Below are 20,891 nucleotides of genomic sequence, written 5' to 3' on the forward strand. Positions count from 1 at the left end.
ATTCTGGAGACAAGATGACACCTCCCTCTGGATGTGATAGGCAGTATCTTTTGAGTCCTTTGCCTCTTCTTCCAACGGGAGGAGTTGTCCCTCCAGACTACAGATGGAATCCTCTCCTTTTTTACATTGGGTTTTTAAGTTTGGCCCCCTCATGGTCGTTAAGATCAGATTCCTTTTTCCTCTGATATCTTTTCATTTTTCCATTTGAAAGCAACAAACAGAACTTCACCCAAGCTTGCTGTGGATACCTATAAGGATTCCATTAATCACCTAAAAATATATGCACGTAAGTGTGATTAACAAAACAGAGGTTTTTATTGTTCTACCAAAATGTTTTGGCTTCTGCCTTCATCAGCTGCTAACATACAAATGCTGTTACCAAGGTGGCAGTTATAGAGCTTTGAGGATGGAATGCTCAGAGGGACTTCATTTGCAGAAGCTAAATAATGCTGGTACTGTCCTCCAGGTTCAGGCCATGTGGTGCCAATGAGAGTGACTGAGGGGGAGAACTTTTGGATATATTCTCTGGACACATTGGCTAAAATAATATATTGCGGGACAAGAGCTTCCAAACCGCCCACCATCCCCCCGCTTCGCTTACCTTTTTCTCAGCTGTTTTTTGCAGTTTGCCATCAATCAAGATGGTGGCCAAGATTTCCCTAAGGGGCTGACGCCTCTGCCACCATCTTGGTTGATGGCACGCATGCGTGCTACACGCGTGCTTTGCTGCCATCAACCAAGATAGCGGCAGAGGCTTCAGCCCCTTAGGGAAACTTCGGCTACCATCTTGATTGATGGCAAACCTGTGAGCGCAGTGCATGCAGCCGCAAAAAAAGTGGAAAGGTAGGGAGAAGGGGCCCCCAAACACCAATCAGCCTAGGGGCCCTCCTCAGCTTAATCCGGCCCTGGGTTTCAGGTGAGGAAGTGGAGGTGGTACAATCACAACCTGGCCTTTTCTCATTGGAATTTTTTCTACCACTTTTAGCCAAGACGCACCGGGTTTTACAGTTGGCTGAGGAAGGGGAGGCTTTTGCCATGTTTTCTCCGCTGTCTGGCACATTGGGGGCCAAGAGGCTTTTCCTACTGCAGCTTCAGCCCCTTTAAAGGTTCCCTTTCTGCAACAATTTGACATAGCCAGGAAGGCTGAGTGGGCCAACTCCAGTCCAAGTTGGTCTCTAAGCTGACCAAGAGGCATTATACTTTATCAGACCTGATGATGCAGCAGTTGCATTTTCTGGTTGTGGACCTGCTGGTGGTGGCTTTAGCTTGCTCCTCAGTCATCCCCTCAGAAGGGGAGGGAGGAACCTAAAGATCCATGTGACAAAAGCATTGAGGGGCCCTTGATACGGTGATGTTTAGGGTGGCCACCACAGCCTCTGTGTTTTCCTGGGCCACATTCACGTGGACAGAAAAAATGGGATCTAGGACTGATATTCCCAAGAAGGTGAAGGATGCCCTTAAAAAGATTGCTCTTGCCTCGGCAATAGCTGCTGACACATCCTCCAATGACTTTCAGTATGCAGCATGTTCTATGGCATCCACCACAGTGACACACCGGAACATTTGGTTGAGACAATGGGAGGTGGATGCATCCTCCCAGGTCCATCTTGTGAGTCTACTCTTTTCAGGGTCTAATTAACTGTTTGGGGGTCCACTTGAAGCTCACCTTGTTGAAACAAAGGACAAGAAGAAGGCACTTCCACTGGCCAAAAAGGAGGAATGGAAAGGGAAAGAAAACCAGTTTTTCATCCCTCCAAGCAGTTTTTCAAACCCAGAGGGTTTAAATCTTACAGGCCCCAGGTGAAGCAGTCATTTTCCTCCCAAGATTTCTTACTCTAACTTTCCTTCTGCCCAGTTCAGAGGGGTGGAAAGAAGTCCACCTTAGTGTGATGGTAACTGAGACCGGGACAGCTTCTGGTGAGGGCCAGACTGATTCATTTTGCCCACCTGGGGTGGCATCACCTCAGACAGGTGGGTTCTGGAAATGGTGTCACAGGGATATGCCCTGGAATTCAAGTGGCTCCCACACAATCTGTTTGTTCCAATTGCTCAGTTGTGGAGACCGGAGAAGCACCAGAGATACCTGTACCTCTTGGAGTTATGGGCCATAAAACTGGTGCCAGCCTCGATGCAGAGATCTGGGGTCTATTCAGTTTTTTTCTTAGTTCCCAAAAATAACTGAGACATTCAGGCCATCTTAGACTTCAGATAGCTCAACAGATGGGTCACAAGAAAGTGTTTCAAAATGGAGACCTTGAGGCCCATCATTGCAGCACTAAGAAAAGGGGATTGGATGACCTCAATATATCTCTCCGAGGCGTATCTCCACATTCCTATCAGGCTGGCCCACAGGAGGTTTCTTTGATTCAATTACAACAGCAGACACTACTGGGTGTTGCCCTTCAGTCTCTCCTCAGCACCAAGGGTTTTCACCAAGATGCTGGTGGCAATCTTGGCTCATCTCTGAACCAAAGGCGTTTGAATGCACCCCTATTTCGATGACATTCTGGTTCATGCTCCCTCGGAGGACAACTGCACGAAGAACACAAAGGGTCACCCTGAACTGCCTTCCGGATCTAAGGTTTGTTGTGAATTGAGAGGATAGCTCATTGTACCCATCCTAGATTATCACCCATCTGAGGGTTCTATTGGACATGGCTCAGTTTCAAATGTCCCTTATTCCAGAGAGGGTTTCATCAATGCAGACAGTGCTGTTCCAGGTTCTGAACTCAGACCATATGGATCTGAGGGTCTTGGATCATCCAGAGGGCCTGATGGTTTCTTCATATGATCTGATCCAGTCACCAGAGTTCCACTCAAGGGCTCTGCAACACTTCCTCCTACCTTTTCAAACACACATAGCCCAGCAGAGATGGTTGGCATTGGAGGTACCCCCTTTCTTGAAGAAGGACCTCAGATGATGGATGGCACCATGATGTCTTTCTGTGGGGGCAGATCTGGAGGAGCTATGTCACCTGGTTGTCACAACAGATGCCAGTCTCTTAGGTTGGGGAGTCCACATAGGGTCCCAGGTGGTATGTAGCCCATGACAGAAATGGAAATTCACATTAGTGTCCTGGAATTGTGGGCCATCTGACTGGGGCTGCACGCTTTGTGTCCAAGGATCTTGGGAGTGCATTTTCTCATCAGGATAGACAACACTTCAGCAAAACCATACATAAAAAGCAAAGCAGCACTCAATCCAAGGGCCTTATAGCCAAAGCACAACGTCTCTTCAATGGGCTAAGACTAACGTTGCATTGATCAAAGTGGATCACCTCGCAGGAGTCTCCAGTGTGGCATCAGACTACCTCAGCTGTATAGCCATTGTGGAGGCGGAATGGCAATTGAACCCTAAGGTGTTTCAGCAAATCACAGCAAAATGGGGTCCACCAGTGTTGGACCTGTTTGCCTCGCCCCTGAATACTCAGTTGAAGAGGTTTTTCTCTGGACTTCCATGTCCACAGGCCAGCGGGACAGATGCTCTGGAGACAGACTGGCTCAAGGGGCTGCTTTATGCCTTTCCCCTGTTCAGTCTTCTTCAGTGTATGATCAGGCAGATCTGCCATTCCAGAGCGGAGGTCATCCTCATCACTCCATTCTGACCGAAATGCCCTTGGTTCCCAGATCTGTTAAACCTGTCAGTCCAGGACCCCTGGCATCTTCACATTCAACCTGATCTTCTGATCCAGGACTCAATGGTTCATCCTCAGCCAGACCTCTTCCATCTAACAGCCTGGAGGCTGAGAGGGTCTGGCTGATGAATGTGGGTTTCTTGGGGTCTGCACTGGACAACCTGCTGGATTCTAGCAGAGCGTCTACCAGTAGAATTTATAGTATCACTTGGAAGGCCTTTCTTAGTTGATGTGCTCAGACTGAGGTGGACCCCCTCTCGAAAGATATTAAGAATTTCCTTAAGTTCTTGCAGAACAGAGTTGATAGGGGTTTAAGTGTTAACATCATTCAGAGACAGGCAGTGACGTGAAGCAGCGTACTTTCTTGTGGGGAGGTGAGTCTTTGTCCTCGCATCACCTTTATAGGAGGTTCATTAAAGGGGTGATATTGATTTCACGCCATGTGGTTCACAGGTTTCCGACTTGGAATTTAAATTGGGTTTTATCTGCTTTAACTGGTTCTCTTTTTGAATCCCTGGCAGTTTGTGAGCTTAGAAAAATAGAAATAGAAATGGACTGCCTTCAAGTCGATCCCAACTTATGGTGACCCTACAAATAGGGTTTTCATGATAAGTGGTATTCAGAGGTTGTTTGCCATTGCCGTCCTCTGAGCTGAGAGGCAGTGACTGGCCCAAGGTCACCCAGTGAACTTCATGGCTGTGTGGGGATTCGAACCCTGGTCTCCCAGGTCGCAGTCCAGCACCTTAACCACTACATCACACTGGCTCTCACTTGTGAGCTTAAGTTGTTGACATTTAAAATGTTGTTTTTGGTTGCAGTCACTTCTGCATGTAGAGTCTCTGAGTTGGCAGCTCTTTCTTCTGACCCCAGCAATGCATTTTCCATTAGGACACGGTTGTTCTGCATCCCAGTCCGACTTCCATTCCCAAAGTGAACTTGATTTTTCACAGGTCCCTGGAGGTGGCACTTCCATCTTTTTGTTGTAATCCTTCATGTCATAAGGAGCACAGATGGCATTATCTTGATGTGAGGCATGCATTACAGTTTTATCTCAATAAGATAGAACGCTGGAGTTTAGGAAGCCGGAAGCCCTGTTCATTGCATTTTCTGGTTCTTCAAAAGGTTGCATTGTCTTCAACCATCTCTGGGTGGCTGAGAGACGCCATTCTGGCATATAGGGCCTTAGGCAGAGATCCCCTTGGGGACATCACAGCCCACTCACTGAGGGGGGCAGCCACTTCAGCTACTTATAAAGGGACTCCCCCAGTTTTGGAATTCTGTAGGGCAGCTGCTTGGGTGTCTCCCCACAATTTATCAAGCATTACAAGGTAGACTCATTTTCCTCAGCAGATGTAGCTTTTGGCAGTAAGGTTCTCCAGAGGGCGTGTGTGTGTGTGTGCTGCCTTCAAGTCGCTTCCGACTTACGGCTACCCTATGAATAGGGTTTTCATGAGGCTGAGAGGCAGTGACTGGCCCAGGGTCACCCAATGAGCTTCATGGCTATGTGGGGATTTGAACCCTGGTCTCCCAGGTCATAGTCCAACACCTTAACCACTAAACCACACTGGCTGTCTCTCCAGAGGGTAGATCATCATTAAATTGGGGTCATAGGAAATCCTCCGTGTATGGCATAGTGCTCTGCTACATTCTGTCTACAGAATGTCCTCCAACCTAATCTGGCAAAAATGGAAATTGGTACTTACTGTGAATTTCTATTTGCAGATTAGGTTGGAGGACATTCTTCCCACCCCTGCTTCCTCTACATTACCCTCTGGAGTTTTTTGGATCTGGGGATTAGAGCTTCTGCCTGCGTCTTACATACTTACTAGGCTCCTACTGGGAGGAAGGGTGGTATATTTATTATTATTATTATTATTATTATTATTAATAATAATAATAATAATAATAATAATAATAATGCACATCATGTTTAGTTTTTGTGTCTGTGTCCTGCTATGTTTTTCTCCTGCTCTTCTGCTGTGTTCTAATTAATTGTGTGCATTCTTCACATTGTGTTGGGATTGAGGAGTTCTCTGCTCTGCCAGTTTAGGGTGGAAGGCAGGACGACTCCACCCCCTGGAAGAGGAGGCAAAGGCTCTAAAGACCCTGCCTATCACATCCAGAGGGAGGCGTCATCCTGTCTACAGAATGTCCTCCAACCTAATCTGCAAATAGAAATTCACGGTAAGTACCATTTTCCAGATTAGAACCACTGCTGTTCCAGTGACAACAGGATAGCGGGTAGATAATGGAGTGTTATTTGGGTAATATCATTTTGCAAACTTTGCTCCTTCACACCTTTCTTTGCAGCACACATACGTAATGCCCTAAATGATTTGTGATGCATGAGGCAAAATAGGTGTTTGATAAAATAAAGCTGATATAAAGGTTGTTTACTTACTTTGGAAGTGTTAAATTAGTGTTTTACTCAACTCCATACATATTTACAAACAAGCATCAAACAGTGTTTTTATCCTTGAAAACCCTTTAAGTATTCTGGATTTTAAAAGATGACGCCTCAGCTCAGTGTCCTCATCAGCCTTTGTGAATAATTTAATGGTTTTTTAAACTGACATTATTTTCATATCTGGCAGTTTTTTCTAGCTTTTAATGTATTTCATCCTAACTAGGAGTTCTATTTTATGTCAGTTCTGCAATTTAGGCTGAAGCAATGGTGAAATGCCTGTACTATATTGTAAATGTGAAACACTAAAATCTTCATTACCATGTATGGTTTAGTTTTCTTCCTCAATGGTGTTCTGGTTTCTTTCCTTTTTTGTTTTTTCTGACATTAAATGAGTGATCTGGTGGCTTGTGGATTTTATCAGGGACAGAACACAAATTCAAAGTAACTTAAAATTCCATTAATTTCCAATATTTCAATGTTTGAGTTCAAAGCCAATAGTTGTAAGAAGAAGAAAAGTTAATTAAGAGTTCACAATAGAAGGCTTAGGTGTTCCAAAATTATTTACATAATTGTTATTAAGCAAATCAAAGGTGGAGAAATATTTATAAATTAATAAAGTAACAAGACAAATATATTCACAGATTTTTCAAAGCATTTTGAGTTTAGGTACTTGTTCAAGTGAACAATTTGAAACCCAAATTCGGTTCCAAAGTGTGAAATGCCAGACTGTGTCTGTTCTAATTTCTAATGTGTCAGCTGATAGCTTTTGCATATATTTTTGCAACAAATCATCCTTTTGGATCTTTGTTCTCTCAGAGAGTGGCACAGTTCCTACCACAAGACTAACAGCAATGATGGACACATGTTCAAACGAGAACTGTACTGCTACAATACCAGCTCTAAAATCAGGTAGGTAGGATGCCCATAAACGTTTTATGTTTTCCACTAAACAAGTATCCATTGCTTCATTAGGGCAGAACTAGATGATATGCAGAGCACATGGCTGCCTCTGAAAGCAACAGCCATGTGTCTTCTCCTTTCCACTCTACCCTCCAATCTCTACAGTAACATCTAGTAAAAGAAAAGACATAATCAAATAGAGAATTTCTCTGTCCCTACACCATTCCGTTAGCTACTGCTTGCAGGGATGGGGCAAATTCTCAACACAGTGATGTTACATCAGGGATTTTCTTCTACTACTCATTAATGGGGAACAGTGGAAGGAGTGATGAGGGTTTGCCAGTTTGGCAGCAGCCATATGTTCTCTATGTGGTCTCGTTCTGCTGTTAGTACATGCTTAGTGGAATCCTGTGTAATGTATACATGCTGCATCCACAGATGAAGAAACTGATGAGGATGGGATTGAGAGGACATGCGACACTCTGCTCATGTGTATTGTGACAGTTCTGAACCAAGGCCTGAGGAATGGTGGAGGAGTGGGAGACGTGCTCCGAAAGCCTTCTAAAGATGTAAGCATTTTGTATGGTGTAGCTTCAAGTTTGTGCATCTCAGACAGATAGACAGACAGACAAATAGATATGCATTTCAATTCCTCTTGATTTTAATAGGAGGAATTTTAGAGAAGGCATTTTAATCCCATGGGAATTAAACTATGCCTTGCTTTGGCTGGATCATACCCATATTCATGTAATAGACTTTCATGTATCACCAGACTAATTTATCAGTGTAAATTAGTATCTTCGGGCTAAACTAGTTGTGATAGAGCAGCCGTGTGACTTTATCTGTGGGTCTGCTGTGCTCACATGTAAAGTGGGTTTAGGGTTGAGACTATTCTTTACATGAAAATGAATGCTTAGGGGAAGGGAATGCAACCTGCCTCCTTCTCACTATCTTACCTTCTTGAGGTCTCTTACTGGAAAAGGAGGAATGGAGTTGGTGTCACACGCGTATTTTTTAAAAAACCTCACTCCAGGCCCCCCAGATGATCTCACTCAGTAGACGTTAAACAGTATGGGAGAAAGTAATGGAGCCCTGTGGAACACCATAGCATAAACGCCAGGGGCAGAGCAATAGTTCCCTGCACCATCTTATGGAAATGACTGTCCAGTTAGGAATGGAGTCACTGAAACACAATACCTGCAGTTTTTATCTCCAATAGTTACTTTAGAAGGATGCCATGGTTGACAATAACAAAGGCTGCAGAGAGGTCCAGGAGAATGAGCGGGGCTGCATTCTCCCTGCCCTTCTCCCAGCATAAATCATCCATCAGGGTGACCAACAGTATTACACTGCCAAGCCCAGGCCCAGAACCAGATTGAAACCACTTCATTGACACATTATAAGCACTGGGGGCCCTCCCCTTCCTTCTGCTCCGTTGCTCCTAAGTTTGCAAGACCATGTGCGTCAGGGTTTAATTTGAAACAATACTTACCCATCCCAATTCTGGCACCTGGTTTTAATGCTAGGGTTAATGCCTGGAATGAACAAAGTAATAAACAAAAGATATCCTCTGAACCCAAGCAATGTGCATTTTCCTCACCACTGATTTGCTATGGCCTGCTTCCACACCTCTGAGATTGGGACTTTCAAGCCAAAAGGTATGGCTTCTTGGACCGCTTAAATTAGGTGTTCCAATTCACAGAATGGAAGATCAGACTTTATGCATTAATGATGCAGCAGGAGATTATGCAGTTTCCATTCCTCATTCCTTTCCTAGTCATCCTCTTCAGCATCCTCCCTCACATGCTGCAGGGCAATATCAATCCCACTTGTTTAGCAGAGTGAGAAGGAGAAGGTGTGGCAGACTAGGAAAAGAACAGGCAGGAGGCACATCAACAACACAGTCTCTGTAAATTAAAAAATTGGCAATGTTAAAGACAAAGTCTGGTTCTCTGGCTTGCAACCTAGTAACTCAAGCTTTGGCTCCTCCTATAGGTAAACATAATGTGCATGGACAACTTGCTGATGAGGAGGGCTAAGGAAGTATACCATCCTATAGAAGACTCTAATGTAGAAAAATAAAAATCTGAAAGATCAAGGGTGGTTGCCAGCCAGATCCAGGTACTCTTGCAGGAAACAGATTTTCAGTTGGGATTCAGGCCTGGTTTTGGTACGGCAACTGCCTTGGTCTCCCTGTACAGTGACCTATGTAGGGAAAGAAAGAGAGGGAGTGTGACCCTGTTGATTCTTCTTGATCTCTCAGCGGCTTTCACTACCATCAACCATGATATCCTTCTAGGGTAACTTCTGAGTTGGGTATTGGGCGCACCACATTCTGTTGTTTCCATTCCTACATGGATGGCCAACTCCAGAAGATGGTTCTTGGTGAGTATGATGGCCACGCCCAGCCATCCTGGGTCCCTGGCCACCTGGGGAAGGGAGATCCAGCCACAATGGAACGTATACTCCTCTGGTATTTGTCCACCCTTCCCCCCCTTTCAGGGTTTGCTGCCACCAAATTAAGGAGGGTGATTGATTTGATTATAGGCTGCTCCTTATTCATCAGCCTAATAACAACAACAACAACAGTAAAAACCTTCCTTGGGTAGCATGATGTAATGGTTTCAGACATGGATAGTGTAAAGAAAGAGAGACCACACCAGGTTTATAAAACAATTATGTAGGTTACTAAAAGAGAAATAAAAATATGAGACTTGAGAAGAGATATGCAAAGCCCTAAAATGCCACCACGTGTGTTGCAGAAGAAATTACAGGACACCCAGAATATCCAACACAGAACAAATTCCGGAAAATCAGTATAGTCCCCCTTATAGCAAAAATAAAACTGGTTAAATACAATCCCTTTGCCCTGGTCTAAACAGTCTCTAGATTCACTAAGCCCTCAGTAGGATTCCTTGCACATGAGCAACCCTTTGTTCCTTGAAGCCTTCCTTCCAGGCTCAGCAAGCTTCTGCCTATCTCCCAGACACCTTATCACAATGAGATCCTGCCCTGTTCTGCCCACTTCCAGAATGACTATTCCTTCATGAAAAAAAGTGTAGACTCTGCCCAGCATGATTCACCCAACAAGAAGTATTTGTTCCCAGGCTGCCAGCAGCAGGAAGCAGCAATGCCTTTAATTTTCCCATCCTGGGACAAGCAATATGCCATTCCTCATATACGCAGTGGAGTTTTCATGGCATTGATATTTGAGCCCCCAGGCCAGGTTGTGTGATCAGTGAGACAGGTCATTTAGGCAGGTTATTTAGGCAGGTTATACAAAGATGGATTCCCATATTAAACTCAGCATCCCATAATATACACAAGAACAGTAAAGTCCAGTTCCTTCACATCGAGTATTGTTCAGCTCCATGGGTTCTCCAATATGGAGCCCTACAGGGGTTGGTTTTATTCCCCATATTGTTTAACATCTACATGAAGCCACTGAGTGGGGTCATACAGAGTTTTGGAGTGTGCTGTCATCAGTGTGCTGATGACATGTAGCTCTATTTCTCCTTTTTATCTTCTGTAGGTGAGACACTGAATGTGCTGAATCAGTGGTTGGTTGCGATAATGGACTAGATGAGGACCAATATACTGAAGCTTAATCCAGACAAGACTGAGATGCTATTGGTGGGTGGTTCCTCTGACTGGTTGAGTGGTGTGTGGCGAGCTCTAGATAGGGTCACACTCCCTTTGTAGGAATGGGTTTGTAGGGGCTTCTCCTGGATCCATTGCTATCACTTGATGGTGGCATAGGGTGCCTTCCATCAGCTTAGACTGTGGCCCAACCAAGACCCTATCTGGATAGGGATAACTTGGCTATAGCAATCTATGCTCTGGTAACTTCAAGGTTCAGAAGCTTCAATTAGTGCAGAATGCGGGTGCCCAACTGTTGACAGATTTGAGGCAAACAGATCATATAATACTGATTCTATCACAGTTACACTGGCTGCCTAGTATACAATACTTAAATGATTTCTATGTATTAATTTTTTCCATGTTATATAAGAAAAATAAATAATAAAACATTTTTAAAAAAATAAATAAAAACTACGTTGGCTGCCTGAACACTTCCATGCCCAGTTCAAAGTGCTGGTTTTGACCTATAAAGTTCATTATGGCTGAGGACCTCAATATCTTCTGGAAAGCTGCTCCCAATATGAACCTACCTGGACCCTTAGATCTTATTCTTAGACCCTTCTCTAAGTCCCTCCTCTGATGAGGCTTGGAGGGTGGTGACAAGGGTGAGGGCTTTTTTAGTTGTGTCTCCCCATCTGAGGAATACTCTCCCCAGCGAAGTTCATCTGGTGCCTTCACTGATATCTTTCTGGCGCTAGATAAAGAGTTACCTTTTTCCCCAGGCATTTTTAGCCTGAGAGTATGTTGATTGTTATTAGCATGCTGCCAAGCTTCCTGTGGCTGTTATGGGATTTGATTGATATTGGGATATTGTATATCTATGTTTTTAATGTGTTGTAAGTCACATGGAGACCTTTGGGTAACAAGCAACTAACAAGTAGTAGTAGTAGTAGTAGTAGTAGTAGTAGTGATGATGATGATGATGATGATGATGATGATGATGATGATGATAATAATAATAATAATAATAATAATAATAATAATAATAATAATAATAATAATAATAATGGTCAAGTCCTCCTTGCTTTTCCATATTGCTATTAATCTCTCTTATAGTAGCCACATAAAGTGAAGAGGATGTAACAACCCATGCTAAGGCAGCTGCCTTGTATCCATTGGTTGACATGAACAGTTGCTACAAAAACATGGATGATCCAAAGTAAATGTTTTTCAGCTGGCTGCAAATTTGGCGTCACATAGAAACATTATTGTCATTTCAGGAACCCCTCTTTGCTGCTCGAGTTATCTATGATCTCCTGTTTTATTTCATTGTCATCATTATTGTCCTGAACCTCATCTTTGGAGTCATCATTGATACATTTGCAGATCTCAGAAGTGAAAAACAAAAAAAAGAGGAAATCTTAAAGACAACCTGTTTCATCTGTGGTATGTGTTAGCAAGCTATTAAATCGGGTGAGGGAAAGCAATTTTTAAGAGCTTTCTTTAATGATTTACCACACTATTTACTCCTTTGCAATGGGAAACTGAATGGCAAGTAAAAAAATCACTTTGGTGATCACTGGCTCTGGGATCTGAGAACTAAGTCTTGTGCTATCATTGCTACTAATAAAATAGGATGCTTGTGTTAGGGTACTTTTAGCTATTGTCAGATTGATCTAATATGAGGGGTTTGTGGTCTGGTTCTCAGAACTTCAACATATATGTAGCTGAATTATTTCAGACCTGTTTACTTTTGTACTAAGTTTTTTATATTGAAAACTATTTTACCCATTTGGCAAAAGAACCTTCACATGATCGAACTCTAACTTGTAAAGAACTGTTTTAACTTCTGATGAAGAGGCAGATGCTGTTGAATGCTCTGAGCTTCTTAGTATTATTTTCTACAATAAATTTGCCTTTGCACCCAGTTATTTATTGATTTTTTTTTTGTTCCATGTGTAAACTTCTTGATGAACTAAAAAGGGCAGCCCCCGCATACTCCCAAAGGGCATATATGATGCTCCAGATCTTACAGTCACATGTAATGGTGATGATGATGATACTCAGTTTATAGACTGCTGAGGCAGTTTAAATAAATAAGAAAAAAAAAGTTAAAGGCAGTACTGTTGTACAAAATTATCAAACCGAAAGCAGGCAAAAAGGTAAATAAGCCTGTCTGCAGCTTAAAATTATTAACTATGAATCTATGGTGTGACTGTACTTGGAATACTGTTTTGCCACATCTCAACAACAATATGGTAGAGCTGGGAAAGAGACAGAAAAGGGAATCAAAATAATTGACAATCTGGAGGAAAGGTTATAATGTTTGCAGCTTTTTAGCTTAAAAAAGGGTGAATAAGAGAGGTAAGAAATGATGAGGTATATAAAATTATGTGTGGTGCAGAGATAGTGAATTGAGGCATTTTTCTCCCTCATAACCCTTATCAAATCAAGTTGAATAGAAGGAGATTCAGGACAGACAAAAGGAAGCCCTTGTTCATTCTCTGTGTGGTATAAATCAGGGGTGGCTAACATATGGCCTTTGGATATTGTTCAGATATTATCTCTGACCTTTGGCCATGGTGGCAAGGGCTGATAGGAGCTGGAATCCAACAGCATCTGGAAGATCACAGGTTAGCCACCCCTGGTTTAAACTATGGAATCTGCTTCATCAAGATGTGTTGTCCATCTCCAACTCCTGATGGCTCTAAAAGGAGATTAGACAAATGCATGGAGGAGAAGGTTACTGCAGCATGAGGCAGAGGCAGCATGCCTCTGAATTACCAGTTGCTGGGAAACAACAGTGGGAGAGAGCTATTGGTCTGGTGGCTTCCTTGTGTGTTTCCCATAGTCACATATTTAGCCACCTTGGTGAAAAGAATGTGGATTAGACAGGCCTTTCGTTTTATCCAGCAGAGATCTTCTTGTGTTTAACTATATTTCAGGCTAAAGGTTTTTGAAAAAATAAAGCAGTCTTCAGCTGCCTCATAAATGCCAACATAGAAGAGGCCAGATGAATCTCTTTGGGCAAGGAGTTCCAGAACTGAACCTTCTAGAAAACTCTAAATACTCAGAGGATTATCAGGATCCACTGCAGTCTAACTTCAGGCCCAGGCCAAGCACTAAAACTACTTTGGTCACCCTGGTTATAGGGAGAGAGAATATGGAAGGGGGGAATGTGACCCTGCTCATTCTCCTTGACCTCTTTGCAACTTGTAATGTCATTAACCACAGTATGCTCCTGGAGAGGCTCTGAAATTGGGGTTGGAGGCACTATATTACAGTGGCTTCACTGCTATCTTTGGGCCTGCTTTCAGAGAATAGACATGGGGACTACTCTTTGGTACCATTGGAGTTCTACCATATGGAGTTCGAAAGGCCCAAGCATATTTATAATTGTGGTTGAAATTCAAAGGGATTTTGGCTCAGATCGTAAAATGTTTGCTGCTTCTCAGCTCACCACCTGAAGCTCACCAACATCACTTGTTCTTTCTCATCTATTATTGTCAGAGCTTGGAAGATTACTTTTAAAAAGTAATAAATTACAGTTACAATTACATTGCCCAAAAAGTAGTAATTACCGTTACAATTGCAATTGCTCTGAAAGTAACTGATTACTTTGCTTTTTCTCAAAAGTAATCACTACAATTACATTTCAGTTACTTTTTAAAAAATGCCTACAAGGTGCTGGCCTTGGCTGCTGCACATCTAAGTAGCCTAAAACAACATTAAAAATAAACACACACATACAGAGGTAGTAGAATAATTCTTTTTATCCATAAGATAGCAATGGTGGTCTCTCCGCTGGTAAGGGAGGTGGGGAGGCAGGCAGAGGCCACTACTCAGACCTTTGTACGTCAATCCAAGTGCAACCCCCCCAACTCAGCCAGCCAGCATAATCTCTCTCACTTAACCACCTCCTGGACGCTGCCCTGCCACCAACTAAGGGACACTCACCCAAGCAAACATTTTCTCCTGAGATGCAAAAAAGTTAAAATACTACAAATGCAGCACAGTAGCCAGAGAGGGTGTTTGCGTGCCAAGTGCAAACACAGTTCTCTCTCTCTCTCTCTCTCTCTCTCTCTCTCTCTCTCTCTCACACACACACACACACACACACACACACGTTGTCATCTTTCACCTGCACAGTTCTTTATCTCCATTCTGCTGCTGCCTCCTTCTCCTCCTTTATCCATGTTCTTGCCCTCCAACTCCTTTCTCCCTCCACTCCATTCTTCTCCACCACCATCCATTTTTTAAAACAATCATTTTCTCCACTCCACCTCCACCTCACTCTCCACCTCCTCCCTCGTTCCTTCCTACCCACCCACAGAGCATGAGGGAAGAGCAACGCTGCACAGAAGCCCAGTTTGAGGCACATGATTTTCATCCACAAATCAGAAGAGCAGAAGGCTTCCCCTGTCCCCCCCCCAAGTAATGCCCCAAAGTAATGCTGGAAATATGACAATTACTCCACAAAAGTAATAAAATTACTCCTAGTTCTATTACAATCAAAATGTAAAGGAATTACCCACTCGTTCCTCAAAGTAATGAATTACAAGTAATTCTTTACTTGTAACTAATTACTTCCAAGCTCTGATTATTGTTACATAACTTATTCCTCTGAGAAATTGGATAGTGAATGATCTGATACCTTGATAGACATTATCTTAGTACACTCCGTATTATAGTACATCATCAGGAGGCTTTTTTCTTCTTCTTCAAAGATGGGATTTGTTAGCGCCCTAGGACTCTGCTGTTTCACCAGGGGGAGGCTCACATCTGTGTGTGTGTGGTGTTATGGTTGGGTGTTTTTTTTAAAGAAAAAAACTTGTATTGAAAACAAGCGTTGATGGGGTGATGGAGCCAATAAAATATTTTTGGTGTGTAACTCTTTTCTTTTCCAGGACTTGAGCGAGACAAATTTGATAACAAGACAGTTTCGTTTGAGGAGCACATCAAGTCAGAACACAACATGTGGCACTATCTATACTTTATAGTTCTGGTTCGAGTGAAAGACCCGACAGAATACACTGGTCCCGAAAGTTACGTGGCTCAAATGATTGCGGTGAGTCATTTTTTTATGAGTCATACAGGAGTGGGATGGGCCATTCAGGTATAGCAGGACTATATTCTACAATAACTTTGGGAAGCCTCTGTCTGTATAGTTACAAAGGTGTTTAAATGTATTTGCAATAGCCAGAGGGCATAGTGAAAAGATGAAGACAAGATTCAGAATTATTGTCAGGCTCCTGTACTACAGCTCAGTAGGTTTATCCAGTTTGTAAGCCAAACTGGATTCAGGAGTCCTCAGATGACAACATCAGTTGCTCCTTTTTGCCCTGAATCAGTGGCTGCTGTTCCATAAAAGAGAAAAACACCCACTGCTGAGCAACAGAATAAAGGGGGGAAAGGCTAGTTTTCACACTTCTGTTCACCTTTTTCCGATCTATCGAAACCTTGACAAGGCCACAGAGGGCCATAGTAATAATTTCCATAGCTAGAGGTACTGCACATACATCATTTTTAGACTCTGCAACAGTTTTTTGATTCATAGGAAATTAAACCCAGTGAAGATAGCACAAGAGAGTTCACCTCAATCAACCAGGCAGTTTTCTTGGGATTTGTCTGGGGTAAGAGGAAACACGTTTGACCATGTCATTTTTACTTAAAGGCTCCCACTGGCCATAATAATAAGAATCTCTCTTACTAGAAGCCAGTGAGAGTTGCTTCTTAGTCAGTAGTTATCGGTCGAATATACAGTGCAAGCCTCATTTATTGAAATCAGTTCAAATTTTGTCTTTGAATGTAGTGGGGGAGATTCACCATTTTATATGCAAGACTTTTTATAGCTGGCTGTTATCACACCTTTGATATACAATGAACAGGTAGAGTCTAATTGGTGCCCATCCCCTAATTGGTGCCTTTTGATCCAGTGGAGACATCCACTGACAGAAGAGGATGGAAGGCAAGTCTTGCCATTTCTCCCTTTCCCCTTGTCCTTGCACAGAAAAAAAGATGGGTGCCCCCATTGGTACGATTTTCTATTTGATTTCCCAGGAAATGACTGCACAGTCACGTCCTGGAAGCATATTAAAAACATTTTGTTTTGTTTTTACCATGCGGCCATAGAGCTGTTCTAAGCAGCTTCAAATGTTTGAAAGATTAAAGGAAGAAAGAGGCAGCCTTCAGACCATGTCATATGGACAGCATGGATCCATGTCTGGTTTGATCTGTTGACTGTGTGGTTTAATCTGCAGATCATTGTTCTGTTCCATGCACAGGGCTGAGAACTGAGGACATAGGAAGCTGCCTTTTACTGAGTCAGACCATTGGTCCAACCAGCTCAGTACTGTCAGTGCGGACTGGCAGTAGATCTCCAGGATTTCATTCAGGAGTCTTTCCTAGCCCTTCCTGGAGATATCAGGGATTGAAGGTTCACTCCAAAATGTGGAGCAAACCAGAATTCTCTCCAACCCTAGCTTTGGTACACTTGTTTTCACTTGCTTAGCACCAGTCTACACAATACACAGAAAGATACGCTAGACTGAACTGTATATTTTTAATTCCCCCACATATAAGCCCCTGCAAGTAGTAAACTAACACTTAAGGCAGAAATGTTTAGCTTAGCCCCTTCTCCCTGATGTGCTAATCTACTACATGCTGGAAACTTTTCACATGGGAAAGCATTCAGAAATATGCCCCATGCCTAAAGTCTGGCATGGTCACTTCAGTACTGGTTTACATTGTACTGTGTTGTGTAGATTGGCTCATGAGTATTTTATTAAAGACACACTCTTCCCTGAATAAGTGGGGGAAATGAGATTCCTGTGCCACAGCCATTCAGGCAAAAAATCATGTTTTTTTTAAAAAAAAATCTTCTCATGGTAGGCAAATCCAGACTAAGAGGAGATGTTTGGAAGGTATAACACATGGAAGAATAGGAAGTAGAAGTCATTAACATATCCTGTTTTTGTACTTCTTGTGCAACATCCAGAGTGGGGGTTCATGCATCTTCTCCATGGGGAGATTTATGTGCGATACCTATCTGTACTGTATATGGAGCACATATATCTCACCATGGATGGCACATGACTTCCTGCTTCTTGCATAACACAAGAAATCCAAATAAGGAACCGCAAGCAACTTGTTCCTCTTCCCCATCCTGTTCTGTATGTAGTGAAGTCTGAGGCAGCTCTGAGAAACTGGTATGAAATACATGAACTGTTTGCAGAAGATTCTAAAGCAAAGCTGAGCCCATACACACAAAAAGCTCCCCTCGCACACACAGTCACACACAAACCCCATGACAAAGGTGGTTTGATCCAGACCAAGTTAGTCACACTTAGTTCTCACTGAAATCAGTCATGACTAACTTTACATGTTGATTTCAACAGCAACTAAAAGCAACTAGCTGAGTATGGATCCAGCCCAGTGACTGGAGAGAACAAGATTTATCCTGCTGGATCCCTGGAATAAGTCTCCCTCATGGCTCCCTTTATGGGAGAAGAAAGGATGGGAAGAGAGGAAGCAGGATTATTCCTGCTGTTGCTGTTTGTCACTTGCTACAACATTTTTGTCTCAAAGAGACGTACCAAATTTCATCCAATACCAAATTTAAAATACATCTAAAGGTAAAAGAACATTATTAACTAAAGTGCTCATAATGCTAAAGTCCCAGAAAGGAACTTGCCCTCAGTGTCTCCATTAATTCATTCAGTATTCCCATATATAGTCAAGGGTTAGAGTTCACAAACATTGTAAATGGGAGACATGGTAGAATTCTCTTATATACAGGTATACCCCGCTTTAACGTACGCAATGGGACCGGAGAGTGTACTTTAAGTGAAAATGTACTTAAAGTGAAGCAATTATCTTCACTTGTACTGCACGCAATCACCACTAGATGGCAGCAGCATCATGCCAATAAAGTGTCCGTTATTGGGAAGTGCGTGTACTTTAAGCAGGGTATGGTGGAGTATGGAGCGTGTACTTTATAGCGAGGCTACTTTAAGTGAAGCTACCGTATAAGATGACTTTTTAACCCTGGAAAATCTTCTCCAAAGTCGGGGGTCGTCTTATACGCCAGGTGTCGTCTTATTAGGGTTGCCATATTGCCCGGATAGCCGGGTTTTACCCAGATTCTAAGCATGCCACCCGGTGCCCGGCTAGCCCCTTAGGTGGCCCGGATTCTCAGCTTTCATTTAAAAAAAAAATTAAGTTTCTAGGTGGTGCGGTTCTCGAGATATATATAAAAATGTCAGGCACCCCCCCCCCGGTTAAATCTTTTTTTAAACTACTGTAGAGCACTTCGTAGCTTTAACCCCGCCCGTTCAGGATTTCAGCCAATCAGTGAAGTGTTTGTTTGGTGGCAGTGTCTGCAAAACCTCATTACGAGGCCAGAAAATGGTGGTTTCCCCTCCTGTTTATCTGAAAATCTCATAAATTGGGTAGGTATATACATTTCAGTTTTTCCCCCTGTTGTGTGTAGGAGTCAGATCCTGGGCAGTGTTTTGAAAACCTTCCCAATAGTTGCTTTTGGGGGTAAAAACAGTGCTAATCCCATATGTCCAGAGTAAATCCTATTGAATTCAGTAGGAATTACTTTTGAGTAGACATGATTATGAATGTGCTGAAAATCAATGGGACTTTGGAGTGAATGTAAAAAAGAATTGTGTTTGCGTTCTCTTTCTGCCCCCCCCCCGTCCTATTTTAAAGCAAGTAGGCAGGGCTTACTTAGGTATTGCAGTTTTTATTCTGTAGGAAACTAATACTGATTTTTAAAAAACTAATACTGATTTTTCTGCAATGACCAATTGGTTTGACAATAAACTATTATATGGGCTGTATATATTTATACATCTGCAGTGTGTGCGTGTGTGTATGGAGTCTTTCCAACACCCCTGTGAGGTAGGGTTGGAAACCAAGGCAGCTCACAACAAGAAATAAAGCCATTTAAAATCCAATAACCATAAAAACAAGTATAAACAGTTGCAAAACAGTGTAAAGTGGCATGATTCGGAATTTTGGGTTGTGTGAATGAAGTTGCTTATCACTTGAGGTTGCATTTCTGTCCCTGTTTGAGTAAGCCCCATTGAATACGCTGGGACTTGCTTCTGAATAAATAAATTTAGGATTGCACTATAAATATCTTTACAGTTTGTGTAAATAATAAATATATTTGATAGTTATGCTTATATAAATATTTCTTCATTTATCATATTTTTGGTTTTTGGTTAGGAATCCTGACTGGTTGTGAGATGCTTAGTTTTTTGCCTTATAGGAATCTTGTTGTGGTTGGTATGGTATTACATTTAGGAAAGTGTTACTGCCTTCTGTATTTTTTTTTCCTATTTGCATTTCACTTATCTTTAACCTCACTCCGTTACAGCCATAGAAGCAACAGCAGCATATGCAAGATAATTAACTCCCATTAGTGATAAGAACAAGAATTTATAATTATTATTTCAATTAAAACAAGAGGCTTATCAATACTTTGAAGAGGACCAGATATTTATTTTCTTTCTGAGCCCAGGACTGGGTCTTTCATGATGCCCAGTCTGTGTGTGTGTGTGGGGGGGGGGAGCAGGAGAGTAGTCGATAAGACAGACATCCTGGCATTGATAATCGAATTAGCAAGGTATGTGTGGGGTTGTTGTACACTTCCAGGCTCAGTTTCATTTTCAGTATGGAGGTGGAACCTGTGTAGATGTGGTTATCAAAGGGAGAAGAAATTTTGAGTTAAGCAAAGCTCTGCTTTTATAAAACCTAAGAAACATACAGTACTTTGAATGTCTGAGTGCCTGCACCAGTGGAATACTGGAGGAACTTGTAAAACTTGCTGCAACAGTATTTAGAACTGAGCATGTGGTGTGAAAGACTCCTTTTCCTAACATTTTGGCTTGTTTTTCTCTGATTGTGTATTTTTATTGTTTTTACTATATTTGTAAGCTGTGCTGAGCTCTGTTTTTAACAGCAAAAGGGCAGGATATAAATTCTCTTAATCAATCAATAAATACTCCATAGTGTTGGAAACTAGAGTCTAGGCATTTAATGTTGCTTTTAAAAAAAAGATTTCTCACATCTTTCCCCAGTTTTTGGTGGTAATTCCTAGGCACAAAAACAAAACAACTGGACAATCCAAATATTAATATTTATAAGTTTATAAGTGACAGTTTTCCTGCTAAGTACCTGCATGTCATAAGCAGGGGTAGTCTTATACAGCGAGTATATCCCAAACTCTATATTTTAACTGGAAAAGTTGGGGGTCGTCTTATACGCCCAGTCGTCTTATACGCCGGAATATACAGTACTTTAAGCGGGGTATGCCTGTATCTTACTGTCCTCTTAACCCTCTTACTACAGAG

At 42.3% G+C, this 20,891-nt stretch overlaps 1 protein-coding gene across 3 annotated transcripts in view; it reads left to right on the top strand.

Annotated features, from left to right (window-relative positions):
- The window catches only part of ITPR2 (inositol 1,4,5-trisphosphate receptor type 2), a 345,272-nt gene that overhangs the window by 302,943 nt on the left and 21,438 nt on the right, over window positions 1-20,891 (top strand). For all 3 annotated transcript variants that reach the window (XM_061582221.1, XM_061582222.1, XM_061582223.1), the window contains 4 exons: window positions 6,859-6,951; window positions 7,381-7,511; window positions 11,805-11,970; window positions 15,432-15,592. In XM_061582221.1, coding sequence (XP_061438205.1) covers window positions 6,859-6,951; window positions 7,381-7,511; window positions 11,805-11,970; window positions 15,432-15,592 — 551 coding nt within the window. The remainder of the gene's footprint in view (window positions 1-6,858; window positions 6,952-7,380; window positions 7,512-11,804; window positions 11,971-15,431; window positions 15,593-20,891) is intronic.

The sequence above is a fragment of the Rhineura floridana genome, chromosome 8 (assembly GCF_030035675.1).
Source record: "Rhineura floridana isolate rRhiFlo1 chromosome 8, rRhiFlo1.hap2, whole genome shotgun sequence".
NCBI classification, from domain to species: domain Eukaryota; kingdom Metazoa; phylum Chordata; class Lepidosauria; order Squamata; family Rhineuridae; genus Rhineura; species Rhineura floridana.